The sequence below is a fragment of the Amblyraja radiata genome, chromosome 14 (assembly GCF_010909765.2).
Source record: "Amblyraja radiata isolate CabotCenter1 chromosome 14, sAmbRad1.1.pri, whole genome shotgun sequence".
Classification (NCBI taxonomy): domain Eukaryota; kingdom Metazoa; phylum Chordata; class Chondrichthyes; order Rajiformes; family Rajidae; genus Amblyraja; species Amblyraja radiata.
This window is the reverse complement of record NC_045969.1, coordinates 35,572,684-35,597,970: the sequence shown is the minus strand read 5'-3', so window position 1 is coordinate 35,597,970 and position 25,287 is coordinate 35,572,684. Positions and strand designations below refer to the sequence as shown.

General features: G+C 42.2%; 1 protein-coding gene across 1 annotated transcript in view; it reads left to right on the top strand.

The window, feature by feature from the left end:
• Positions 1-25,287, top strand: part of epha6 (EPH receptor A6) — a 519,829-nt gene that overhangs the window by 58,916 nt on the left and 435,626 nt on the right. The window contains exon 2 of the mRNA XM_033033136.1: positions 11,294-11,358. Coding sequence (XP_032889027.1) covers positions 11,294-11,358 — 65 coding nt within the window. The remainder of the gene's footprint in view (positions 1-11,293; positions 11,359-25,287) is intronic.

The window sequence follows — 25,287 nt, the reverse complement described above, 5'->3', positions numbered from 1 at the left end:
CTATTATGTTTGTTTAACTCACTATTTTTAACCCTGGCCCCCTATAATTCCTTTGACAGGTTGAATAGAAATGTCCCCAATCTTGTTGTTTTATTAATTGAACACGTAGATGAACATCCTCAAGGAGTGTAATCAGATGGAAACTGATTCAGATGCGATATTTAAGAGCTTGTTCAAAGAAGGGGAATATTTTAAAGGAGTGACAGAAATACTTGCAGGGGAATGTGTGAGGAGATTATTATTTGTCTTTAGTTTTAGCTTGAACCAGGACATCTGAAGATTCAAAGTTTAATATAGTAATTGTACTGATACTGACCCCAACCAACCACGTAATGAATATCATCCATTCCGGAGGTTTGACTTTTATGATGCCATTTAAACTTCACTTGGATTTCAATCACTTCAATGTAAAAGTAATTGGGAATGGGGAGCATTGGAACAAAAATTTGCCCTCGGTACATATTAACTGTAATAAAATAATGTATGCATGTTGGTAGGTGCAATCAAAACAAAGATCTTTTTATCAATATTGTGTTATGAATACCACAGAAAATAGTATGTACTCTCAAGATCACATTTAATCAAATAATATTGCTTAAATATATAGTTATTGGACTTTGCATTTCGGAAAAGTCCCAGCTGAGAGGAAGACAGCAAAATACTAAAAATATTGGGGGTGAAAATGACTTCAGGACAGTTTGTTAGGAAAATGAAAGAAATGGTAACAGAATACCAATATCTAAATGGTGGCCGACTAGGAAAAGGGGAGATGCAGCGAGACCTGGGTGTCATGGTACACCAGTCATTGAAAGTGGGCATGCAGGTGCAGCAGGCAGTGAAGAAAGCGAATGGTATGTTAGCTTTCATAGCAAAAGGATTTGAGTATAGGAGCAGGGAGGTTCTACTGCAGTTGTACAGGGTCTTGGTGAGACCACACCTGGAGTATTACGTACAGTTTTGGTCTCCAAATCTGAGGAAGGACATTATTGCCATAGAGGGAGTGCAGAGAAGGTTCACCAGACTGATTCCTGGGATGTCAGGACTGTCTTATGAAGAAAGACTGGATAGACTTGGTTTATACTCTCTAGAATTTAGGAGATTGAGAGGGGATCTTATAGAAACTTACAAAATTCTTAAGGGGTTGGACAGGCTAGATGCAGGAAGATTGCTCCCGATGTTGGGGAAGTCCAGGACAAGGGGTCACAGCTTAAGGATAAGGGGGAAATCCTTTAAAACCGAGATGAGAAGAACTTTTTTCACACAGAGAGTGGTGAATCTCTGGAACTCCCTGCCACAGAGGGTAGTCGAGGCCAGTTCATTGGCTATATTTAAGAGGGAGTTAGATGTGGCCCTTGTGGCTAAGGGGATCAGAGGGTATGGAGAGAAGGCAGGTACGGGATACTGAGTTGGATGATCAGCCATGATCATATTGAATGGCGGTGCAGGCTCGAAGGGCCGAATGGCCTACTCCTGCACCTAATTTCTATGTTTCTATGTTTCTAATACTTATATAGCTGAGTGAGTATAATTTTATGGATGATAAATTGTGTTCAACCAATTGATGACTTCTTTGATAAAGTAACTAGCATGTTAGATAACAAGGAAGCCAATGGATGTAGCAAATTTTGTTATAGATAATTTGGTCTGTGAAGTGCCCCATAAAGGATTACCGCATTAGATAAGCACCTGTGGACTTGAACGTAATAGGTTAAGTCCAGAGGGTCAGATATGGGGCTTTATGTGAGGGCCAGATATATTGTCAGTGCAGAGGGGCTAGGAGCAAGGCTAAGTGTGCATCCAGAGTCAAGGTCTGGAATAGTACTAGGTGTGCGGTCAAAGCTGGGACCAGGGGAGTATTCAGCACTGGGAACCTAAGCAGGTAAGCAGCTATGATCAGGGTAGAATAGGGAGGGGGGGGGGGGGGGGGGGGGGGGGGGGGGCAGGTGTAAGGCTGGACTCGGGGTCAGGAATGAGAGAAGGTATGCAACTGGAGTCAGGGTCAGGAGTAGTACCCAGTGTGCAGTGAGACCCAGGTTGGTCAACATGGGCCATGTTTGATTATAATCTGATTTCCATACATGAATATACTAAGATCAGTCATGTGCTGCACGTATTGATCAGAGCCTGGGCTCTACTGTGGAATGTAATTAGGAATGTAATATAGTCTAACCTTATTTATAGCTAATCCAATTTAAAGCATATATATTGCATTCAAGTGTAAGTTAAAACACTCGCTACAGTATGCACCATATTGCACAATTTCAAGCTGAAAAATGCAAAAGCCCCATACCAATGGGAGGGGGGTAACCCTCTCATCCCCCCCCCCCCCCCCACCCCGGTCGCTACGCTCCCTCGGGCTTGGTCTTTCGCAATTTCTCACTCCCAACTCTCACCTGATGTTGGCAGCCCTGGTAATTATGTGAGGTACTGATTTTATAACATGGACTGTTCTCAGAAAACTCAGCTTTCTTTTTCTGAAAAACTCTAATTGATCATACTGTTGTTATTTCATGCAGCAACCCCTTATTGATTATCTTTCAATGAAGACATTGCATTGAGTATTAAGATGGCCATCTTTTGTACAATACATTTCTTTTTTTAACATATAGCCCAAAGATAAAGTCTAGTACAAACAAGTTTCCTGGGGGCAGATTTCTTATTGTTCTGTTCTTGATCAATTGGAACAGCATCATTAAATTTTCAGGGTCTTTTAAATTATTTTCATTTCTGGTTTATTTAATTTAATTTAATAGATAATGTTTCCCCATCTGTGAGGCAGAGATGCCAGAGAAAAAGATTAAATACTCCTTCAGTTGTAATTGGAAGACTTTTATTATGGTTAAAACTTCTCGTTATTATCTGGCTGATTATTGTTGCATGTACTCTAAATGTTGTCTTGGGAGATTAACTTTTTTCCATAAGGCTCACTGGGTAAGTAAGATCAAGCTACATATTTGCAAAGGAATAACCTTGATACCTGGTACGTGCGATACGCCACCCACCATGTGTTTAGGAGCATTGAACCAAAGAGAAACTTCAGCAGAAATTAAAACATTGAACAGACCTTGTGGGATTTAGCCTTCCACCCGATGTGACTGCTCAGGGTCTCTTTCTGCCCACATAATATGGACTAAAGACAGAGGGCTAATCTCAGTGTCCTTTTGTACTCCAAGTCAGGCTGCATGTTTCAGACTGTGACAAGGTTCCAGCCAACCTAGTGTAGAGGCTCCATCCCCAGATTACACTTGACCAGTAAAAACCAAGGATGGAGTCTCCTAAAGGGACACAAAATGCTGGAGTAACTCAGCGGCTCAGGAGCATCTCTGGACAACATGGGTACATGACGTTTTGGGTCGAGAGCCTTCTTCAGACTGGAGTCTCGTATTCTGTCACAGCTTTCATGAGTAGTAACTATTTGTAAATGTCCTTACCAAGGTTGTACAAATTGTAGTTTTTTTTTTAATGAGTTATGTTAAAAGATTGTAAGCTAATTAATAGCACTAACCTTGAAAACCTATTTTCCTTTAATTGAACATTTAAAAGAGCTTCCTTTGCCTTGCAATTTGCAGGACTTTAATCCCCAATGAAATCAATGGAATTTCAAAGCTGGTGCCAGAGCTGGTGCAATGCTGGGGAATCCCAGTGAGACTGGGCTCCACATCGAGTCCAGTGACAGATGGAACAGCATCTGTCACTCAGTAAGTACCAGACTCAGAGCATGTGCAGGTAAATCCCACACTTCTGTTCCAACGGCTGCATCAGAAGGGAGTTACTGGCCAAAGCCTGCCAAATTTGACCCTTTGTTCATGATTTAAAATAGAGAGAAATACAGCGTGGAAACAGGCCCCTTCAGTCCACCAAGTGCATGTCGACCATCGATTACCTGTACATTAGTTCTATGTTATCCAATTTTATCGATCATACACACAAGGGGCAATTTACAAAAGCCAATTAACCTAGACCTGCACATCTTTGGAGTGTGGGAGGAAACCAGAGCACCCGGAGAAAACGCACGCAGTCTCAGGGAGAACATATAAATTCTGCACAGAAAGCACCCGAGGTCAGGATTGAACCCGGGTCTTGGGCACTGTGAGGCGGTAACTCTACCACTGTGCCACGATGCCATCCTGTGATAAGATTGTTCTCAGATTATTCTATCGCTGTTTCTTAATCAATGTGTAAATACTTGAAGAGGGAGACAACTCTGGATCTCCTATTGTAAAACAAGGCTGGGTGACTGAAGTGAGGGTGGGGCAGCACTTCAGAACTAGAGACCATAATTCTACAAGTTCAAAAAAAAATGAAAGAGAAAGATGGCACTGCTCCACAAATTGAAGTCCTAAATCAGGGAAAAGCAGACCTTGAAGGCATTAGACAGGAGCTTCAAAGATTGATTGGAAAAGGCTGTTTGCATGTAAAGGAATGTCTGGCAAGTGGCATTTCAATTTGTTTATTATTATCATGTGTATTAAAATGTGGTGAAATGCTTTGTTTGCCATCAAATCATACCATATGCAAGTACAATCACATCGTACACAAATACAAAAGGTAGTACGAGAGGAAATACCAGAGTGTATTAAGTCTGACCAAGTGTATCCTTGGACATTGTGGGAACCACACATTAGGAGCAATATACAAAGGTTAATTAACCACATACCCGCACATCTTTGGGATGTGAGAGGAAACCGGAGCATCCGGAGGAAACCCACGCGATCACATGGAGAATATGCAGACTCCACACAGACAGCATCCGAGGTCAGGGGCGAACCCTGATCTCTGGCATTGAGGCAGCAGCTGTGCAACTGTGTGGCCCTTACATTATTGCAATAGTGTCATATAGAGTTACAATAGTGTTACGGCTAGTGTTATAGTTACAAAGCGCATTGTGTAGATATTAAAAAATGCAAGGTCCACAATGAGGTAGTTTGTAAGATCAGGACTGCACCTTTAGCTTGATTGCATTGGCATAATCAGTGGGAGGCTTTTAAGCAGTGACAGGATCAGTCAAAGTCAGCATGGATTTATGAAGGGGAAATCACGTTTGACTAAGCTTCTGGAATTTTTTGAGGATGTAACAAGCAGAATGGATAAGGGAGAGCCAGTGGATGTGGTATATCTGGACTTTAAAAAGTCTTTGACATGGTCCCACACAAGAGATTAGTGTGCAAAATTAGAACACGTGGTATTGGGGGTAGGGTATTGACATGGATAGAGAACAGGTTGGCAGACAGGAAGCAAGGAGTAGGAATTAAAGGGTCTTTTTCAGAAAGGCAGGCAGTGACTAGTGGGGTGCCACAAGGCTCGGTGCTGGGACCCCAGTTATTTACAATATATATTAGCGATTTAGACAAGGGAATTAAATGTGACATCTCAAGTTTGCGGATGACACAAAGCCGGGTGGCAGTGTGAGCTGTGATGAGGCTGCAGGGTGACTTGGATAGGTTGGGTGAGTGGGCAGATGCATGGCAGATGCAGTATAATGTGGATAAATGTGAGGTTATCCACTTTGGTGGCAAGAACAGGAAGGCAGTTTATTATATGATTGGTGTCAGATTGGGCAAAGGGGAGGTGCAACGAGACCTGGGTTTGCTTGTACTTCAGTCACTGAAAGTAAGCATGCAGGTACAGCAGGCAGTGAAGAAAACTAATGGCATGTAGGTACACACCAAATGCTGAAATAACTCAGCGGGACAGGCAGCATCTCTGGAGAGAAGGAATGGGTGATGTTTCGGGTCGAGACCCTTCTTCAGCCTTCATTGCGAGAGGATTTGAGTTTAGGAGCAAGAGGTTCTACTGCCATTGAACAGGGCCCTGGTGAGACCGCACCTGCAGTATTGTGTGCAATTTTGGTATCCTAATTTGAGAAGGACTGCAGTGTAGGTTCGTCAGGTTAATTCCCGGGATGGCGGGACTGACATATGATGAAAGAATGGGTCGACTGGGCTTGTATTCACTGGATTTTAGAAGGATGAGAGGATATCTTATAGAAACATATAAAATCCTTAAGGGACTGAACAGGCAAGATGCAATAAAATGTTCCCGATGTTAGGGGCATCTAGAACCAGGGGTCACAGTTTAAGAACAAGGGGTAGGCCATTTTGGACTTAGATGAGGAAACATTTCTTCACCCATAGAGTTGTGAATCTGTAGAATTATCTGCCACATAAGGCAGTGGAGGCCAATTCACTGGATGTTTTCAAGAGAGAGTTAGATTTAGCTGTTAGGGCTAGTATTCAATGGATACATGGAAAAAGCAGGAACGTGGTACTGATTTTAGGTGATCAGCCATGATCACATTGAATGGCGGTGCTGGCTTGAAGGGCCAAATGGCCTATTCCTGCACCTAATTTTCTATGTTTCTAAAAATGAGATTGGGTGATGTTCAGGGTCAGCATATTCTTGTTAGAGTGAAGGGCAATGCAAGCAGAAATAGGACACCCTGGTTCATGAGGGGCATTGCGGTTTTCACCAGGAAACACAAAGAAGCCATGTGTCCGGCATGGATGGCTGGGATGTAGAAGTACACCAAAGAAAGACATCAAGGTTTCAAGGTCAGTTTACTGTCACATGTACCAGTTAAGGTACAGTGAAATTTGAGTTGCCCTACAGCCATACTAAGTGAAAAGCAACAAGACACAGAACCACATAAAGGTTCCACCACAGCGGACTCGACATTCCTCACAGTGATGGAAGGCAATAAAGTTCAATCTTCTTCCTCTTTGTTCTCTCGTGGTCGAACCATCCTCAGTCAAACCATCCGCAGTCGGGGAGATTAAAGCTCCCGCAGCTGACAATCGAAGCCTCCGACGGGGTGATCAAAACTCCCACATCGGGGCGGTTGAAACTCTCTCCGCGGCATGGAGCTCCCGAATCAGCCTCTTCTTACCTGAAACCGCGGGCTTCACGATGTTAAAATCCACAGGTCCCGCGGTTGGAACTTCGATCCCCGGAAGTTCAAATGGAGGACATGAGATGGCTATGGCAGATAAAATAAAGGAAAATCCAAAGAGATTCTATAAGTGCAAAATGTTAACTAACTAGTAGATCAATGTCATCAGGAGTCACAGGTGGGGGCAAGGTCTTAAACGGATATTTCTTCTAATGAGCATAATGGTGGACAAATATCTGAAGCCTGACCAAGTGTATCCTTGGACATTGTGGGAGGCTGGAGAAAAAATTGCTGAATTCCTGGCAGAGATATTTGCATGATGTTTAGCTACAGGTGAAGTACAGAAGATCCATTTCTCCACTGTCATGCGAGTCCCTTTATCCCCCCCCCCCCCCCCCCCCACTCATTGTCCCCTTCTACCTATTCCCTCCCTCTGGTTTTACAGTTCACACCTCTTCTCTCTTTATCTGACACCTTTTTGTCTCCTTTTCATATCTAGCCTTTATCCACCCATCTGACAATCACTTTCCAGGCATTGTCCTGTCCCCACCTATTCTCCACCTTTCTCCCCTTCCCACTGCAATCTGTGCAAAGAATGCTTCCCGCCTACAATGACACCTGTCCATTCCTTCCACAGATGCTGCCTGACCTGCTGAGTTTCTCCAGCACTTTCAGTTTTAGGCATTATCCATCTTCCAGTGTAGCTAATAAACGTTCAAAACTCTCTGCCAAGGGCTCAGAATCTCTTCTTGCTTCCCATAACATCCCAGGAATTATTTCATTAAAGTCAACATTCAGTCACAAATAATGCCAAGTGTTTTCGTTTTTCACTGTGTGCCTTGGGCCTCATTACACTCCAGGGAAAATGTTCTGTTAAAATTCAATTCTGCTAAGATCCTTACAGCAGGTTTCTACAAGATAGGATAAAAATAGAGCAATTCTGTCCACGCATGTGATACATTCCATCCGAAGAGTGACATGGCAGTACCCTAATAAGCTGCCAAAAAGCAAATTAAGCCACATTTGTACACAACTGAGATGAATGCAATGATCCCGCATTTAAGGAATCAAATATGTGGTTGGAATTTTTCAAAATTACTATTTCCCTTTTGCAGTATTTCGGATTATTTTTAGTTTGGTGTAGTGATGCAGTGTGGAAACAAGCCCTTTGGCCCACCAAGCCCACGCCAATCGTCAATCAGTTGTACACTAGTTCCATATTATCCTAGTTTTGCATCCTACACACTAGAGGGGCACTTTAGAGAGGTCAATTAACGTGCAAACCTGCACGTCCTTGGGATATGGGAGGAAACGGGAGCACCTGGAGGAAATCCATGCAGTCACAGGGAGAACGTACAAATACCGCACCGACAGCACCTGAGGTCCGGATCGAACCTGGATCTCTGGCACTGCGAGGCAGCGTCTGATGCTTACATTTCACCAGCTGTAACCCATGATTAGAATATAGTGCAGCACTTTATATAAATGTGTGTGTATAGATATATATATATCTCTGCACATACATATAGACATATCTGTATACATGTATATGCATATATATACACACACACACACATTTATATATATATTTAATAGGACATTATGTAATTGAATAAAAATGTAGCATGCTGTCAAGTATCATGTTATGTTTATTAGAAATCTGGTTAATCGATTACAAAAGAATGCGTGTCATAATTAGCTCCCAGTAATTCGCTCGTATGTACTTCATTTGGGGGAGAAAAAAAATTGCAGTTTGTTTTGCAATACATTGTGGTTGCACACCTGCTGTTTTGTGCCTTACCCAGAAGTGTTTGAATAAATAATGAGTTGCAGCCTGCATGCACGCATTGCAGCTACGTTTCACGATTCTGGTTCATAAAGGTGACTTATTTGGTTGCTAGACAATTTAGCAAGTGCGCTGCTGTTCAACAAAAAGGTGACTATCATGAATAAAACTCATGTTTAATTTATGAAGGTCGTAATTTTTTTTTCAATGGATAAATTATTAAATACATGTCACACTGTGCACACAGCAACTCTTTAATAGATACAAGGCACATAGCATTGAGAGGGAGCAGTGTGCTGCTGTAAGTATTTGAACCACTCATGTTGCCTAGCTGCTAAGCGCCGAACTATGGAAAGCATTAATACTGTATGTGCATTTCGTCCAACTCCAAGATCTGAGCTTTGCCTAACTCAAAAAGAATAAAAGTGTCTCCCAGCCTGTATTAGCATTTATTGTGTCAGTTCGTTGATCACCCTTCAATTGACTCCATCTGCGCTTCATGTTGCCTCGGCAAGGCCGCCAGAATAATCAAGGACCAGTCTTGCCCCGGCCACTCCCTCCTCTGCCCTTTCCCATCAGGCAAAAGGTACAGAAACTTGAAAACACATATCTCCAGATTCAGGGGCAGTTTCTTCCAACCTGTTATTAGGCAACTGAAAGTTACTTTTATAACAATCAAACAGGTTCGCTTCTTAATAAACAGACAACTCACAAACATTTGGTAGACCAGTTCAAAACTTTACTTGTTATCGGCTGATGGAAGTGGGTAAGGAACTCCAGTCAAGTGAGCAATACAGACACTTCACTGTCCTCATTCCATCTTCCCGAACAACAGAATTACATCATATTATATAGTGTTTTTTTGTCACCTTAGCACATTCCACAAACATTAGTCATGGTCAGAGGTACAGGAAATAAAGGTTACTACACAATGCGTCACATCAAAGGCATCTTGTCATATGGTACAAGGACTTTACATATCAAAGGCATCGGACATTTGGTACAAGATATCTTACATATTAAAGACATTGGCCATTTGTCAATGCCCCTTAGATCAATCTAGCTTCCTCTTTCGTCACTTCACCCCTCACAGGCATCGGACACTTGGTGCAAGGTATTTTACATATTAAAGACATCATCCATTTGTCAATACCTCTTAGTGAGATCAATTTAGCTTCCTCTCTGCTTCCTCTCTCGTCAAATGGTAGACAAATGTTATAGTCATTCATTATCTCAATACACAGCAACCTGAGGCAAGCCTAGACTTGCCTTTCTGTATTAATCTACTGGAGAAAAGCCTGATTTGAGACGAAATATAAGCTGTAAGCGTTTCTTATATTTTTCTTATATTTTTAACATAATTCAGCCTTATCACTCTCTTCAGCTAATGTGCAGTCCTGACATCTCATCTGCCTCATTGGAGATCATTGAACTATCTTTAATCAGACTTTATCTTGCATAAAATGTTGTACCCTTTATCTTTTATCTGTGCTCTGTGGACAGTATGATTGCATTTATGTATAATCTTTTTTTTAAACTGGATAGCACACAAACAAAAGCGTTTCTTGGTACATGTGACAATACTAAACTATACTAAACATTAATAATGCACTTGCATTCTTACAGTGTCATTTACAATAAAAGATGACCAGGCTAAATTTATTCCTTGTACATCATTTCTGATCATTCCTTAATTGCTGTGTTTGTGGAGGTCATGTGCGTAGATTGATTGGCAATATATTTATTATACAATATTTATGTTACTGAAGCAGTTCATTGGCAGGTAAGTGTTTTGGGATATTCTGAGATTACAAAAGGTTCAATATAAATTCAAGCCTGTTTATTCTCATTTTCCTTATTGTCTCAAAGGACTGAATGATTATAAATTTGTCAAATAACACACAATGAACTCTATTTTCAACGGGCATCCTTAAAACTTGGAATGTTGGGAGGAGTGCTGTAATATTTAGACAATTAAATCGTGTTCTTTGTTGCACTATGCCTGAATTAGCTTGTCCCACCAATAAATGCAGCACACAGATTTGACAGCACAGCTCTTTTAAAATATCTATTAACGAGTTATTTAATAATCGATTTTCAGTGTCATAAAAAGCACATTGATTCCCAGTTATCAATGGTTTAAAGATCTTTTTTGTCCCATTTGTTGAAATCATTCAATAAATGGGACTATTTCAGGCTCTATTCGGAAGACTAAAATTACTGATTGTTATAATCTGGGTGCCAATCATTAGATTTCTGCTTTGAAAGGGTAAAATTATAACCAGAGGCAGAGTAAACTTCTCATTCTGGAGGAGGGGTGCAAATGTTACTTTTAACTTTGGGGACGCACTGCTATGTCAATTCTCAAACAATTTATTTGACTTGGGGACAGTGCACTAACCTTAATTTTATTTATTTTTGGGTGCAGGCACAGGTGGGTCATGTAGATGATCGATCCATCAGTTCCTGACTCCTCCTTGACCAGCCCCATTATTATCTACAGTGTGCAGAGGAGGCTTGTGCCATCATCTGAACTGGGGAGTAATGTCCGACATTTAATGAAAAAACAATTAAATAAGTACATCATGCTAATACCATTGTTTTACCATTGTTTCCAGTGGTTCTGCTAGACACAACAGCTGCACTTGGAGAACTTGGATGGAAAGCATACCCATTAAATGGGGTGAGTTTGCAAATGTTTTAATTGACTTTATGCTTTGAACTGCTAAGTCACAAATGGTAGCGTGATTAACAAAATAAAAATCTGAATTTCACATTTGGGAGTGTGGTTGTTTTTGTGTTTTGTGTTGATTATACAAATGCTTTTTCATGTGAAATTAACATAACATAATTGTTCAAGATCAAGTGTGGTGAAAGCTCTAAAATGATTAACCCAAGAACCTTGGATTAAACTATATTATAAATGGCATTGCGCAAGATCTGAGAGCAATATGATTTTTTATAAACTGATATTTCACCCTTTAGTAATTAAATAATCAGTACTCAGAAAACCTTAGTACTGTACATTGCAAATATAATTGTCATTGTCAGGTTTACCTATTTCATTATTGCTACTGTAAACATGACTTGAAATGACAGAATAGCAATAAATTCCACTCTGTTGGACTACTGATGCATCTCCACTGAGATCAGTCCAGAAAGTGGTCTGGTACAATATTGTCAAGTAATAATCTGACAAATCCACCGTCCTCAGCCCTAAATACAGATTTTATTTTCCTCCTGGAAGCTTCAGCGTGACAGCATGTGAATACAATTTTTAGCAGCAATAAATTGATGGAACGATGCAGTAAGCATTGTGTTAAAGATTAAACACGTTACAGTATGTTCCCCACATTATGTCACATCTGACACCGCCTGTCGCTCAGAGTTGATCTATCTGTTCCCCTTTGCAGACACTTTGTCTTTCTCACCGCTCGCTTCCCCACTTAGGCTATAGGCTTGTATACATTATGTGCTGTCCTTTCATTTAAGCTATTAAGTCATTTGAGCTAGGTAATTCTGTTGCTCGGGAATGATGCTGATCTTGGATGCTCTCAGTGTGGAGTTTACACGTTCTCCCCACGACTGCATGTATTTCACCTGGGTACCCTGTTTTCCTGACATATTGTAAAGGTTTGATAAGTTAATTGGATACTGCGATTTATTCCATGTTTGGGGGATTGTAGAAGAGTCAGAGAGACGTTGAGAACATGAGAGTGTGAATTGGTAATAGGGAAATGTGGTGGAATAGGATTGATGTTATTCTCAGAGCTGTCATAGACTCGATGGCTGAAAGGCCGTCTCTCGCATAAGAATACATAGAAAAATTAATATAAATCATACACAGGTGAAGGCCAAGGCTCAGCTGACTGCAGACAGTGAACCTTTTTCAGCAATCTTCTCCCCATGTAAATATTTTGTCATTAACCCCATGAGCATTTATTTTACATCACAACCTTGCGTTTAAAATCTTACCCACAGCCTATCAGATAAGCTAAATGCACTGGTACCTCCTATTAGCTGTTTTCACATGCATAAAAATAAATAATATTGTCAAACATAATTTTAATTTATTGAAACTATTTTGAATGGGCATTCCTCACCGAATTTGGAATTCCCAGATAGTTGAGGAAGTTTATTTTCTGCCTCTTTTGCGGTCTTGTCAACTGCACATTAAAACATTTTTTTCTGGAGCACGAACTTGCTAAAATTCTCCATAATTGGAGAATCAGTGGGGAATCTGCCTACTGAACCTGCATGAAATTGGGCTGATTTCTGAACCAGGCAACCACTCAATTCAATGATGAGGAAAGGCTAATAGACAAGAGGACATGCTAGGCAACATATAGTGTTTCCAAAATAATTAACTTAACTAAATTGTAATTTATAATTTGCAATTAAAATGTTTAATTTTCTTGGACGTTCACGGTGGGTCTGATGTACTTGGCTGTCAGCATTTTTAAGTAGTTTTAGAGATATGGCATGGAAACAGGCACTTCATCTCTCCCGAGTCCATATCGATCAGTGATCCCATATTCACATTATATTCAGAGGGACACACCCTTTAGTTTAGTTTAGAGATACAGTGTGAAAACAGACCCTTTAGGCCACTGAGTCCACACCGACCATCGATCACCCGTACACTAGATTTATCCTACACACGAGGGACAATTTATAGAAGTCTATTAACCTACAAACCAGCACGTCTTTGAAATATGGGAGGGAACTGGAGCACCCAGAGAATACCCACGTGGTCACGAGGAGAACGTACAAATTCTGCATAGACAGCACCCATAGTTGAGATTGATCCCGGGTCTCTGGCGCTATAAGACAGTAACGCTGCCAATGTGCCACCCTAGTTTAGTTTGGAGATACAGTATGGAAACAGGCCCTTCAGGCCACCGAGTCTATGCCGAATATCAATCACCCGTTCACACTAGTTCTATATTGTCCTACTTTCACATTACACTCCTACTCCTTACACAATTAAATTTACAGAGGCCAATGCCACCCATCTTTAGGATGTGGACGGAAACCGGAACACCCGGAAGAAATCCACACAATCACAGGAAGAATATGCAAACTTGACACAGACAGGTCAGGGTCGAACCCGGATCTTTGGTGCTGTGAGGTAGCAGCTATGCTGCTGCAGACGAGCTTGTTCTTGCCAACTCATGTAATGACATTACCTTGCAACAGGCAAAGACTTTCCATTTTATGGGCAACAAATTAACTGGAGATGAGAAAGGTCGATAGGTAGTAAGAGTGCGTGATTGGCTGCAGTATGTGTCCCATTATCAAGTCCATAATAGATTTAAGTAAAGTCCTGACCTGTGTCAAGTTAACCTCATTTTTTGAAGAGTGCCATTGCAAAGCAGCACAGTGGAGCAGCGATAGAACTGCTACCTCAAAGCACCGGAGACTCGTGTCCGATCCTGACTACAGGTGCTGTCTGTGTGGAGTTTGCAGGTTTCCCCTGTGATTTTGTGAGTTTCCTCAGGGTGTTGCAGTTCCCTCCCACATCCCAAAGTCATGCAGGTTTGTAGGTTAATTGGCTGCTATAAATTGTCCCTAGTGTGAAGGGTACAAAAGTGGGTTAACATAGAACTAGTGTGAATGGGTGATCAATGGTTAGCGGGGAATCTGTGGGCTGTAGGGTGCGTTTCCGTGCGATATCTCTAAAACTAAAACTAGTACTGAATTATTAACTTCCTATCCATTGTGAGCAATCCAGAATCTAAGGAATTTTGGAAAATCACTAATGCATATGATTCCTCAATAGCCAATTTTTTTTCAGAGCCCTGTAGTGTAGGGCATTTGACCCAGGAGATTTCTTAGTTTTTAATTTCTCTAGGGGTACCTCTATATTTATTCTGATAACTTCCTCAATGTCATCATACTATTTTCCAATGTTTCTGGTAAGTTCCTTATTTCCCATTGTAACAAGAAACAAAAAATATTAGTTTTATTATCGAGTATTTTCACATTTTCATCCTCCTCTGCTTCAAAGATCAGGTTCACTTTTTCAACTCCCATACATACTTGTCAAGGCTCTTAAAATCTGTTTATTTCTTACCAATTGATTCCTGTAGTTATCATTGCTATCCTATCCAACTTTTTAAAATCACTAATACTCTTAACACTCATTTTTGTGTTTTCAATCAAATCCTTTCCCTTTAATTAACCAGAGATGGGTTATATTTACAAAGCAAATTTAGGCAAATAGGAAATTAGAGATGGACAATGATTGAGATGGTTATATCTATAAAATGATGACATATTTTAAATAGTCATCACGTATCCACTGCAGAAACTTTTAATTCAATGTCCTAATCTAACATAATAAATAGACAATAGACAATAGGAGCAGGAGTAGGCCATTTGGCCCTTCGAGCCAGCACCGCCATCCACTGTGATCATCTACAATCAGTACCCGGTTCCTGCCTTCACCCCATATCGCTTGACTCCGATATCTTTAAGAGCTCTATCTAACTCTCTCTTGAAAGCATACAGAGAATTGTCCTCCACCACCTTCTGAGGCAGAGAATTCCACAGATTCACAACTCTCTGGGTGAAAATGTTTTTCCTCATCTCCGTTCTAAATGACCTACCCCTTATCCTTAAACTGTGGGCCCTGGTTCTGGACTCCCCCAACATCGGGAACATGCTTCCTGTCTCTAGCGTGTCCAACCCCTTAATAATATTAGATCTTTCAATAAGATACCCTTTCATCCGTCTAAATTCCAGTGTACACAAGCCCAGCCGCTCCATTCTTTCAACAGTCCCGCCATCCCGGGAATTAACCTTGTAAACCTACGCTGCATTCCCTCAATAGCAAGAATGTCCTTCCTCAAATTTGGAGACTAAAACTGCACACAATACTCCAGGTGTGACCTCACTAGGGTCCTGTACAACTGCAGTCGGACCACTTTGCTCCTATACTCAACTCCTCTTGTTATGAAGGCCAACATGCCATTCGATTTCTTCACTGCCTGCTGTACCTGCATGCTTACTTTCAGTGAGTGATGAACAAGGCCCCCCAGATCTCTTTGTACTTCACCTATTCCTTACTTGACACCATTCAGATAATAATCTACCTTCCTGCTCTTGCCACCAAAGTGGATAGCCTCACATTTATCCACATTAAACTGCATTTACCATACATCTGCCCACTCACCCAACCTGTCCAAGTCACCCTGCATTCTCGTTGCATCCTCCTCACAGTTCTCACTGCCACCCAGCTTTGTGTAATCTACAAATTTGCCGATGTTACTTTTAATCCCTTCATCTAAATCATTAATGTATTGTAAATAGCTGAGGTCCCAGCACCGAGCCTTGCGGTACTCCACTAGTCACTGCCTGCCATTTTGAAAGGGTCCTGTTTCTTCTTGCTCTTCGTTTCCTGTCTGCCAACCAATTCCCTATCCATGTCAATACCATGTGCTCTAATGTTGCCCATTAATCTCCTGTGTGGGACCTTATTAAAGGCTTTCTGAAAGTCCAGATACGCTACATCCACTGGCTATTCTTCATCCATTTTACTTGGCACATCCTCAAAAAATTCCAGAAGATTAATCAAGCAGGATTTCCACTTTGTAAATCCATGCTGACTTGGGCCAATCCTTTTACTGCTATCCAAATGCGCCGTTATTACTTCTTTAATAATTGACAGCATCTTCCCCACCACCGATGTCAGGCTAACTGGTCTAGAATTCCCCATTTTCTCTCTCGCTCCTTTCTTGAAAAGTGGGATAACATTAGCTATCCTCCAATCCATAGGAACTGATCCTGAATCTTTCAAACATTGGAAAATGATCACCAATGCATCCACGATTTCTAGAGCCACCTCCTTGAGTACCTTGGGATGCAGACCAGCAGGCCCTGGGGATTTATCAGCCTTCAGTCCCATTAGTCTACCCAATAGTATTTCTCGCCTAATGCAAATTTCTTTCAGTTCCTCTATCTCTCGAGATCCTCTGTCCTCCAGTACATCTGGGAGATTGTTTGTGTCTTCCTTAGTGAAGACAGAACCAAAGTACCTGTAAAACCCTTCTGCCATTTCCTTGTTCCCCATAATAATTTCACCTATTGCTGCCTTCAAGGGACACACATTTGCCTTTACTAATCTTTTTCCCTTAACATACCTAAAGAAGCTTTTATTATCCTTCTTTATATTCTTGGTCAGCTTACCCTCGCACTTCATCTTTTAACCCCATATTGCCCTTTTTGTTACTATCTGTTGTACTTTGCAAGTTACCCAATCCTCTGGCTTCCCACTACTCTTTGCAATGTTATACACCTTTTCTTTAGTTTTATTCCATCCCTAACTTCCCTTGTCAGCCACGGTTGCCTCTTAGTCCCTTTGGAATCTTTCTTCATCTTTGGAATGAAATGATCCTGTGTCTTCTAAATTATGCCCAGAAATTCCTGCCATTGCTGTTCCACCGTCATTCCTGCTAGGGTCCTTTTCCAATCGATCTTGGCCAGCTCCTCTCTCATGCCTTCAAAGTCCCCTTTGTTCAACTGCAACACTGACACTTCTGATTGAACCACCCTCTCAAATTGCAGATTAAAACATCATATTATGGTCACTACCTCCTAGAGTTCCCTTATTAAATCTGGTTCATTAGACAACACTAAATCCAGAATTGCCTTCTCTCTGGTAGGCTCCAGTACAAGCTGCTCTAAGAATCCATCTCGGAAGCACTCTACAAATTCCCTTTCTTGGGGTCCAGAACCAACCTGATTTTCCCAGTCTTCCCTGCATATTGAAATCTCCCATAACCACAGGGCCATTACCCTTGTTACCTGCCAATTTTAACTCCTGCTGCAACTTGTGTCCTATATCCAGGTTACTGTTTGGAGGCCTGTAGATAACTCCCGTTCGTGTCTTATTACCTTTACAATTCCTCAATTCTATCCACAGCGACTCTACATCGTCAGTCCCTATGTCACCCAACAGAGCTTCCCCACCTCCTCTGCCCACCTGCCTATCCTTTCTATATGACATATAACCCTGAATATTCAGTTCCCAGTCCCGATCCTCCTGCAGCCATGTCTCTGTAATCCCAACAATGTCATATCTATCAATCTCTAACTGAGCCTCAGGCTCATCCACTTTACTTCTTATATTTCACCCAGTCATATATAATACTTTTAATCAATTACTCACCTCACCTTTTGCATTGCTTCCTATTTCATTTGGCCATACTCTCCTATCCCTTCGTGAGCTTTCTGTCCCGTTAATTCTGCTGTCTTTCTTAACTTTCCTGTACTCTCTTTCCCTTTAATTCCATCCTTAAATTTCCAAATTGTCCCCCCCCCCCCACTATTGGGTTTAATGAAGCTGTTTTGAATGTAATGTGTGAACTCGCCCTCCTAACTACTTTTGCTAGTTGGACACAATGCTGGAGTAACTCGGCAGGTCAGGCAGCATCTGTAGAGAACATGAATATGTGAAGTTTTGGGTTGGGACCCTTCTTCAAACTGCACAGTGCTGCTGCCGGTAGCGATGCTCCTTCACAGAGCTTTGAGAAAAGACGGGGGAAGAGCCATGGGAAAGACAGGGGTATCAGGGGAGGGGGGCTGGAGCCAACGAGGGGGACCAGAGGAGAAGGGGCTGCAGCTCCGGGCGTTGCAATGGCGGTGTTTTGGGACTTACAGCGGGCGCTGGACGCTCTCTCCCCCCCAGGATCAGACTCTCCGCTTTCTATTAGGCGACATCTCCGGGGCCGGGCTGCTTCCGGTCCCTCTGAAATTGTGTCCGGTTGGAGACCTCCGCCGGCCATCCTCATCTCCAGTAAAGACGCGATGGTGCGGACAGGAGAAGAGACCAATTCGCGCGCCGTTGACTGGCAGGAGAGGAGATCGATCTGTGCATGCGCGGTTTTTACAATTTTTAAACCTTGCTAACTTTTACAATATGCACCGATCGGAACAAAACTTGTTGCACTCGCAGCACAGGGGAACGGTGAGTGTGCTGACGAAAAATTGTAGCGCTATCGCGTACCGTTTTTGCTCAAATAGAAATACTGCACAAACCGGAAGAGCACAAGATCAGGGTTTTAGTTATATATAGATTCTCCCTGTGACCGCATGGGCTTCCTCCAGATGCTCTGGTTTCCTCCTGCATCCCAAAGAGACGTGCAAGTTTGTGGACTAATTGACCCTCCGGGATGAGAAAGTGGGATAACATAGAACTAGTGTGAACAGGTACACAAAATTGCTGGGGAAACTCAGCGGGTGCAGCAGCATCTATGGAGCGAAGGAAATAGGCGACGTTTCGGGCCGAAACCCTTCTTCAGACTGATGGGGGGTGGGGGGGGGGAAAGAAAGAAGGAAAAGGGGAGGAGGAGGAGGAGCCCGAGGGCGGGCGGATGGGAGGGTGGGAGGAGACAGCTAGAGGGTTAAGGAAGGGGAGGAGACAGCAAGGGCTACCCAAATTGGGAGAATTCAATGTTAATGCCATATGGACGCAAGGTCCCCAGACGGAATATGAGGTGCTGTTCCTCCAATTTCCGCTGTTGCTCACTCTGGCAAAGGAGGAGACCCAGGACAGAGAGGTCGGATTGGGAATGGGAGGGGGAGTTGAAGTGCTGAGCCACCGGGAGGTCAGGTAGGTTATTGCGGACTGAGCGGAGGTGTTCGGCGAAACGATCGCCCAACCTACGCTTGGTCTCACCGATGTAAATCAGCTGACATCTAGAGCAGCGGATGCAGTAGATGAGGTTGGAGGAGATACAGGTGAACCTTTGTCGCACCTGGAACGACTGCTTGGGACCTTGAATGGAGTCGAGGGGGGAGGTGAAGGGACAGGTGTTGCATTTCTTGCGGTTGCAACGGAAAGTGCCCGGGGAGGGGGTGGTGCGGGAGGGAAGGGAAGAATTGACGAGGGAGCTGCGGAGGGAGCGGTCTTTGCGGAAGGCAGACATGGGGGGAGATGGGAAGATGTGGCGAGTGGAGGGGTCACGTTGGAGGTGGCGGAAATGGCGGAGGATTATGTGTTGTATTTGCCGGCTGGTGGGGTGAAAGGTGAGGACCAGAGGGACTCTGCCCTTGTTGCGTGTGCGGGGATGGGGAGAGAGAGCAGTGTTACGGGGTATGGATGAGACCCTGGTGTGAGCCTCATCTATGGTGGCGGAGGGGAATCCCCGTTCCCTGAAGAACGAGGACATTTCCGATGCCCTGGTATGAAATGTCTCATCCTGGGAACAGATGCGGCGTAGGCGGAGGAATTGGGAGTAGGGGATGGAGTCTTTACAGGGGGCAGGGTGGGAAGACGTGTAGTCCAGATAGCCATGTGAGTCAGTGGGTTTGTAATGTATGTCGGTCAGGAGTCTGTCCCCTGCGATGGAGATGGTGAGGTCAAGGAATGGTAGGGAAGTGTCGGAAATCGTCCAGGTGTATTGGAGTGCCGGATGGAAGTTGGTGGTGTGAACAGGTGATTGATGGTCGGCATGGACTCGGTGGGCCGAAGGGGCTGTTTTCTTGCTGTATCCCTAAACTGATCTAAATTTGCTTGAAAGCCTGAGGTGGTGAAGCTTCAAGCATATTCCTTGTATCTTGCAATAAAATGCTTGGCATATTTGGTGCAGTTTGAAAATATGAACAAAATAGAGTTGTTCCTATGTGTCTTCATGCCAGCTGTCATCGAGTTCTTCCATGTTCTATGTAAGAACAACAATGAGAAACTATATCTACACTTTATTGGTACCTAACATTTCCAGATACGAAGAGCTGATCAAACAGTTACCTATCAGTCCTAAAGTGGGCAGTAAAACCAGTTTGTAAGCTGTAAACTCAATTTTAGTACTGTTTTCTCCCAACATAATATTGGAAACACGATTTAAAGTACAGCCAACTGAAATTGGCAATACATTATTAGCATTTTGTACATTTGAAGTCCAAGTGAAAATATTCTACAAAAAATATTTGCCTTGTTATATGTCTTCACTATTGGGACAGGAATGTTAAAAATAGCCACCTTACCTAAAGCTGGAGTATCAATCAGTTAAGCATATTTGATGAGATAACACAGTATTTGGCAGTCCTATTCAAAGGAACTAAATATACGCAATCGTAATGGAACAAAATTAAACAGTCCTTTTAGATAAAAATCTGTCCAGTTCTATATGTATTTTGTAAATTAGGGCATTTTGATGTATGTGTGAGTAACCTTCAGATTCAAATAGAATCTAAAGGTAAGTGAATTGTTTTTTAGGTACCGGTGAAAGTCAAATCAGTAATGACAACGCAAATTAAATCTTTAGATCTACAGAGACTTGCACTGAAACCTCTCAAGAATGCTGTGTGCAACATCTGTGTTTTCATAAGAGATTTTGTGCATAAAACACACAGCACGTCAATGATATTATTTCTGGGTCCCGTCAGAATATGTGTATCAGACTGTAGTAATGGTAGTAGTGGAGCAAGTGACAGTCTTCGCCACTGCAACATCAGGCTTTCGTGATTTGCCGAAGCAAATTTTAAAGAGATTTATAATGAGGCTAAATCATTGCTCAAAGATTGTTCTTGATGACCATTTAAAAATAATGATTGAAAATTAGCATATTTTTTGTGTTTTCCATTTATAATTCATGCAAAGATCATTATTGGATGAATTTTATGTCAGAAAATGTACCTTTGTTACAGACTTTCTTCACAGGCTTTGATGCTGCATCAGATTATTAATTCACTGATAACACAAATCATACATTTAAATCTCGTCAGCTTGGTATTGCTTAAACTGACTTTTTTTAGTCAACAGAGTGAGGAGATTTCATCTTATTTATTTGAGCTAAATTTAAACCTTCGTTTCAGCTAATTTTGGGCTGGGATGTCACAGTGGTACAGAAGTTAGTACAGCTCATTCTCAGTTCAGGATACCAAGTTCAATCCAGATCTCAGCTGCTGTCAATGAGGATTTTACACATTTTCTCCATCATTTGGGTTTCCTCTAGATGCTCCCACATTCCACCCACATTCTAAAAAACTACTGGTTCACCAATTGACTACTCCAAGTTGCCCCATAGCAAAGGTTCCAAGCACAAAGAATCAAAAAGGAATTGATGGATATGTGGGAGAGGGAATAAATTCAAGGTTTCCGCGAAATAAGAGTGGGATTGAGACTGATGGGAATATTCCTTTGGAAGATGGTACAGACACAATGGGTCTAATGGCCTCCCTTGTTATTATAAGAGTTTTCCCATATTACTTAAGATGCAAAGTACTGGAGTAACTCTGTGGGTCAGGCAACACCTCTGGCGAAAAAGGATGGGTGCCATTTCAGGTTGGTTGCCTTCTTCAGACTGGATGACGTTTAGGGTCAGAACCCTTCTTCAGACTGATGGGTGACGGTTCGGGTTGGAACCCTTCTTCAGACTGCAGACATCTGCAATTCCTTTCTACTCATATTATTTGTTGCATTGATATAATATAATATTAAGGAGGTGACCTATTAATTATAGAAACAAGGAACTGCAGATGCTGGATTACCAAGTAAAGAAATAAAGTGCTGAAGTAATCCAGTAGATCAGGCAGCATCCCTGGAGAACATGGATAGCTGGCGTTTCCGGTTAAGACCCTTCTTCAGAAGTCTTCAGACCCGTCTGAAGAAGGAGTCCCGGCCTGAAATGTCACCTCTCAAGTCTGAAGGAGGGTGCCGACCTGAAACATCACCTATCCACGTCCTCCAGAGATGCTGCCTGACCTGCCGAGTTTCTCCAGTAGTTTGTGTCTGGTATTTATATGTTTATTAGACCAAGTGCAGACCCGTTGGGTCTGCTCCCCCAATGGTGTGATACCCAAACCCAATATTCCACCATGCACCTGTCTCCTCCAATGGAACTGAAGCCGTCCCCAAATGTAAGATTCCAGCACTCCCTGTAAGATTCCAGCACTCCCCTGCCTCCCTCAGCAGTGGATTTTAAAAAATCCAATTGCACCTCCCCTGCCTGCTGCAGCAGTGAAAGGTTCAGAGTGTTCCTGTCTTGCAAGTTTGTTTCGAAGTGTGTTGGAGTTTGTTTCGAAGTGTGTTGGAAGCTGATAGGAAGGAGCAGCCGTCAACAAATCAAAAGGCAGAAAGTCAACGAATCAAAAGGCAGAAAGGCAGCCGGACGGACGGCAGCCGGACAGATGGCACGAGAGTTTTATAGATATATAGATAGATTACAAAGAAGGCACACTAATGCCTCTACTTTCTTAGAACTTTAAAAAAAATTGGTATGTCATTGAATACTTCAAACTTATTTCAACGGAAGCACTGTAAAAAGTATCCCGATGGGTTACATTGTGGCGTGATAAGTCTGATGTATCATAGGCATACCCCTTCCCACAGTTGAAATAATCTACGCAAGGCACTACCTCAAGAAGGCAGCATGCATCATCAAGGATGCCCACCTTCCAGGCCTTGCCTTGTTTTTGCTGCTTCTCCCAGGTAAAAAGTACCTGAAAAAACACCACCAGGTTCAGAAAGAGCCACTTTCCCACAGCTATCTGGTTCTTTCCTTCTCAAGCCTAATCCTCAGAAATGAAACATTGTGGACCATCTCTTGGAGTACCATTGTGCAAAACTAAGATATTAGTGCAAAACACAATTAGAAAATAAGATGGGGTTTTTTTCTTTTCAGTGTCTTGTATAATTTATGTTTTGTGTGTTTTCTGAGTATGTGCTTGTGATGCTGCTTCAAGCAAGACTTTCATTGTACATGTACAGTACCTCACTGTACTTCTGCGTATGGCAATAAATTGGTCGTGACTTGACAATGCACCTTCGTGTACAAGGTAGTATTTAAAGGTAATACTTGTTTTCTAATTGTATTTTGCATTAATGTCTTTTTTTTTGTGCAATGGTCATGCAAGAGATGATCCATTTCTGAGTATTAAGTGATTCTATCACCTTGAACTTTTAAGTTGTTCTTGAAAGTGACACTTTGGACGAGTTAGTATGGACACCATTTGTAGCATGCAGTTAACATTTCAAAAACAGGCAGGTAGGATTAAGCTTGAGAATGTTGGTTCATGAAGCAGAGTATTGTAGGAAGGTAGATTCTTTGTGAATCTGGTGGTGTGGCACTTCCATGTAAAGAGTTAAAGAGTATGTTTTAGTGTTCCTTGGTTTGTTTTATGTGGGGGGAGGGGGTTGGGGGAAACTTTTTTCAATCTCTTACCTCGACGGAGATGCAACTTTTTTCCGTATCGTATCCCCGTCCCCACTGCGGACTAACATCGTGGAGTGGCGCGGCCTTTCCTGGAAAACGACCCGGCGCTTCAGCGACGGGCGTGGCGCGGACTTACCATCATGGAGCTTGCGATCCCATTGACGGGGATCGACTGTGGAGAGATCCAACCGGGGGCCTGTGGACCTTAACATTATGGAGCCCACATCCCGGGTTGGAGACCGATCCGGGAGCTCCAAGCTGCGGAGAGTTGCAACCGTCCCGACGAAGGTTTAGATCACTCCGACAAAAGGACTTCGGATCGCCGGCTGCGGGAGCTTTCATGACCCCGACTGCAGATTGTTCGATAGCCCCGACCGCGGGAGACTTGGGTGGTCACAGTGGCACAGCGGTAGAGTTGCTGTCTTACAGAGAATGCAGTGTGACATGTGACAATAAACTGACCTTGAAACCTTGAAGGGTTTTGAAAGGATAGCGAAATTTATTTCATTTTAAAGCATATATCCTTGTATTCTTCAGTCCAGTTGGGATGAGCTTAGCTAGCCTAAATTTATGACCATTGCCTGTTTTTGAAATGTTAACTGCATGCTACAAATGGTGTCCATACTAACTCGTCCAAAGTGTCACTTTCAAGAACAACTTAAAAGTTCAAGGTGATAGAATCACTTAATACTGAGCAAAAAAATATTTTTGTATCACAGTGAATAGTTTGATTTGCTTTTCAATCTCTCCTGTCAGTTTGCATTGGGCCAGGTATTCCATTCAGCGGTGAGCCACCCAATCTTACTGCTGATCCACACACTTACAATGCACTTGCCTAATTTACAACTCAGACTTCAAACTTGCTGAATGCAATTCCCCAGATGTTTAAAGGGAAGGTGCTAAACGATACAGCACAAATGAAACATGCGATTGGCTTGGGTGAAGTCTCAAATGAGAAACAGCTATTTTAAGAAAAAAAACGATGGCTGGTTAAGCATCACACTCTGGATTCCCAATGGAGTATATAGCGTGCAGTTTTGCATAGAACTTATGGCAGTTCCACATAAAATCCAGGACTTTGTTGGAATTAGAAAATCCGTGGTGATATTAGTAATTTATCCAGAACCTTGAATGTAAAGACCAATACTTTTTCTCCTGAATTAATGAATTTAAGGAAAGAAACAGAACAGAACAAACAGCAGAGAAATAAATGGCATTAATTAGTCGTTTGAATTTGTGGATTTTCCTCTATTCTTAGTTTAAACATTTCATGTTTATTTTGGAGTTTTGACTAATGGTATCACTAATTGAGTCAGTGCATTGTTTATTTATTTTGTGTACCTACTTTTTGCCAGACTCAATCTTGTTTTAATAAATTTAATGGCAGTGGTTTATAGATGGATTTGTACATTTTGATAGATATCATCTTCCACATTCTGAATGTAAGACTGTCT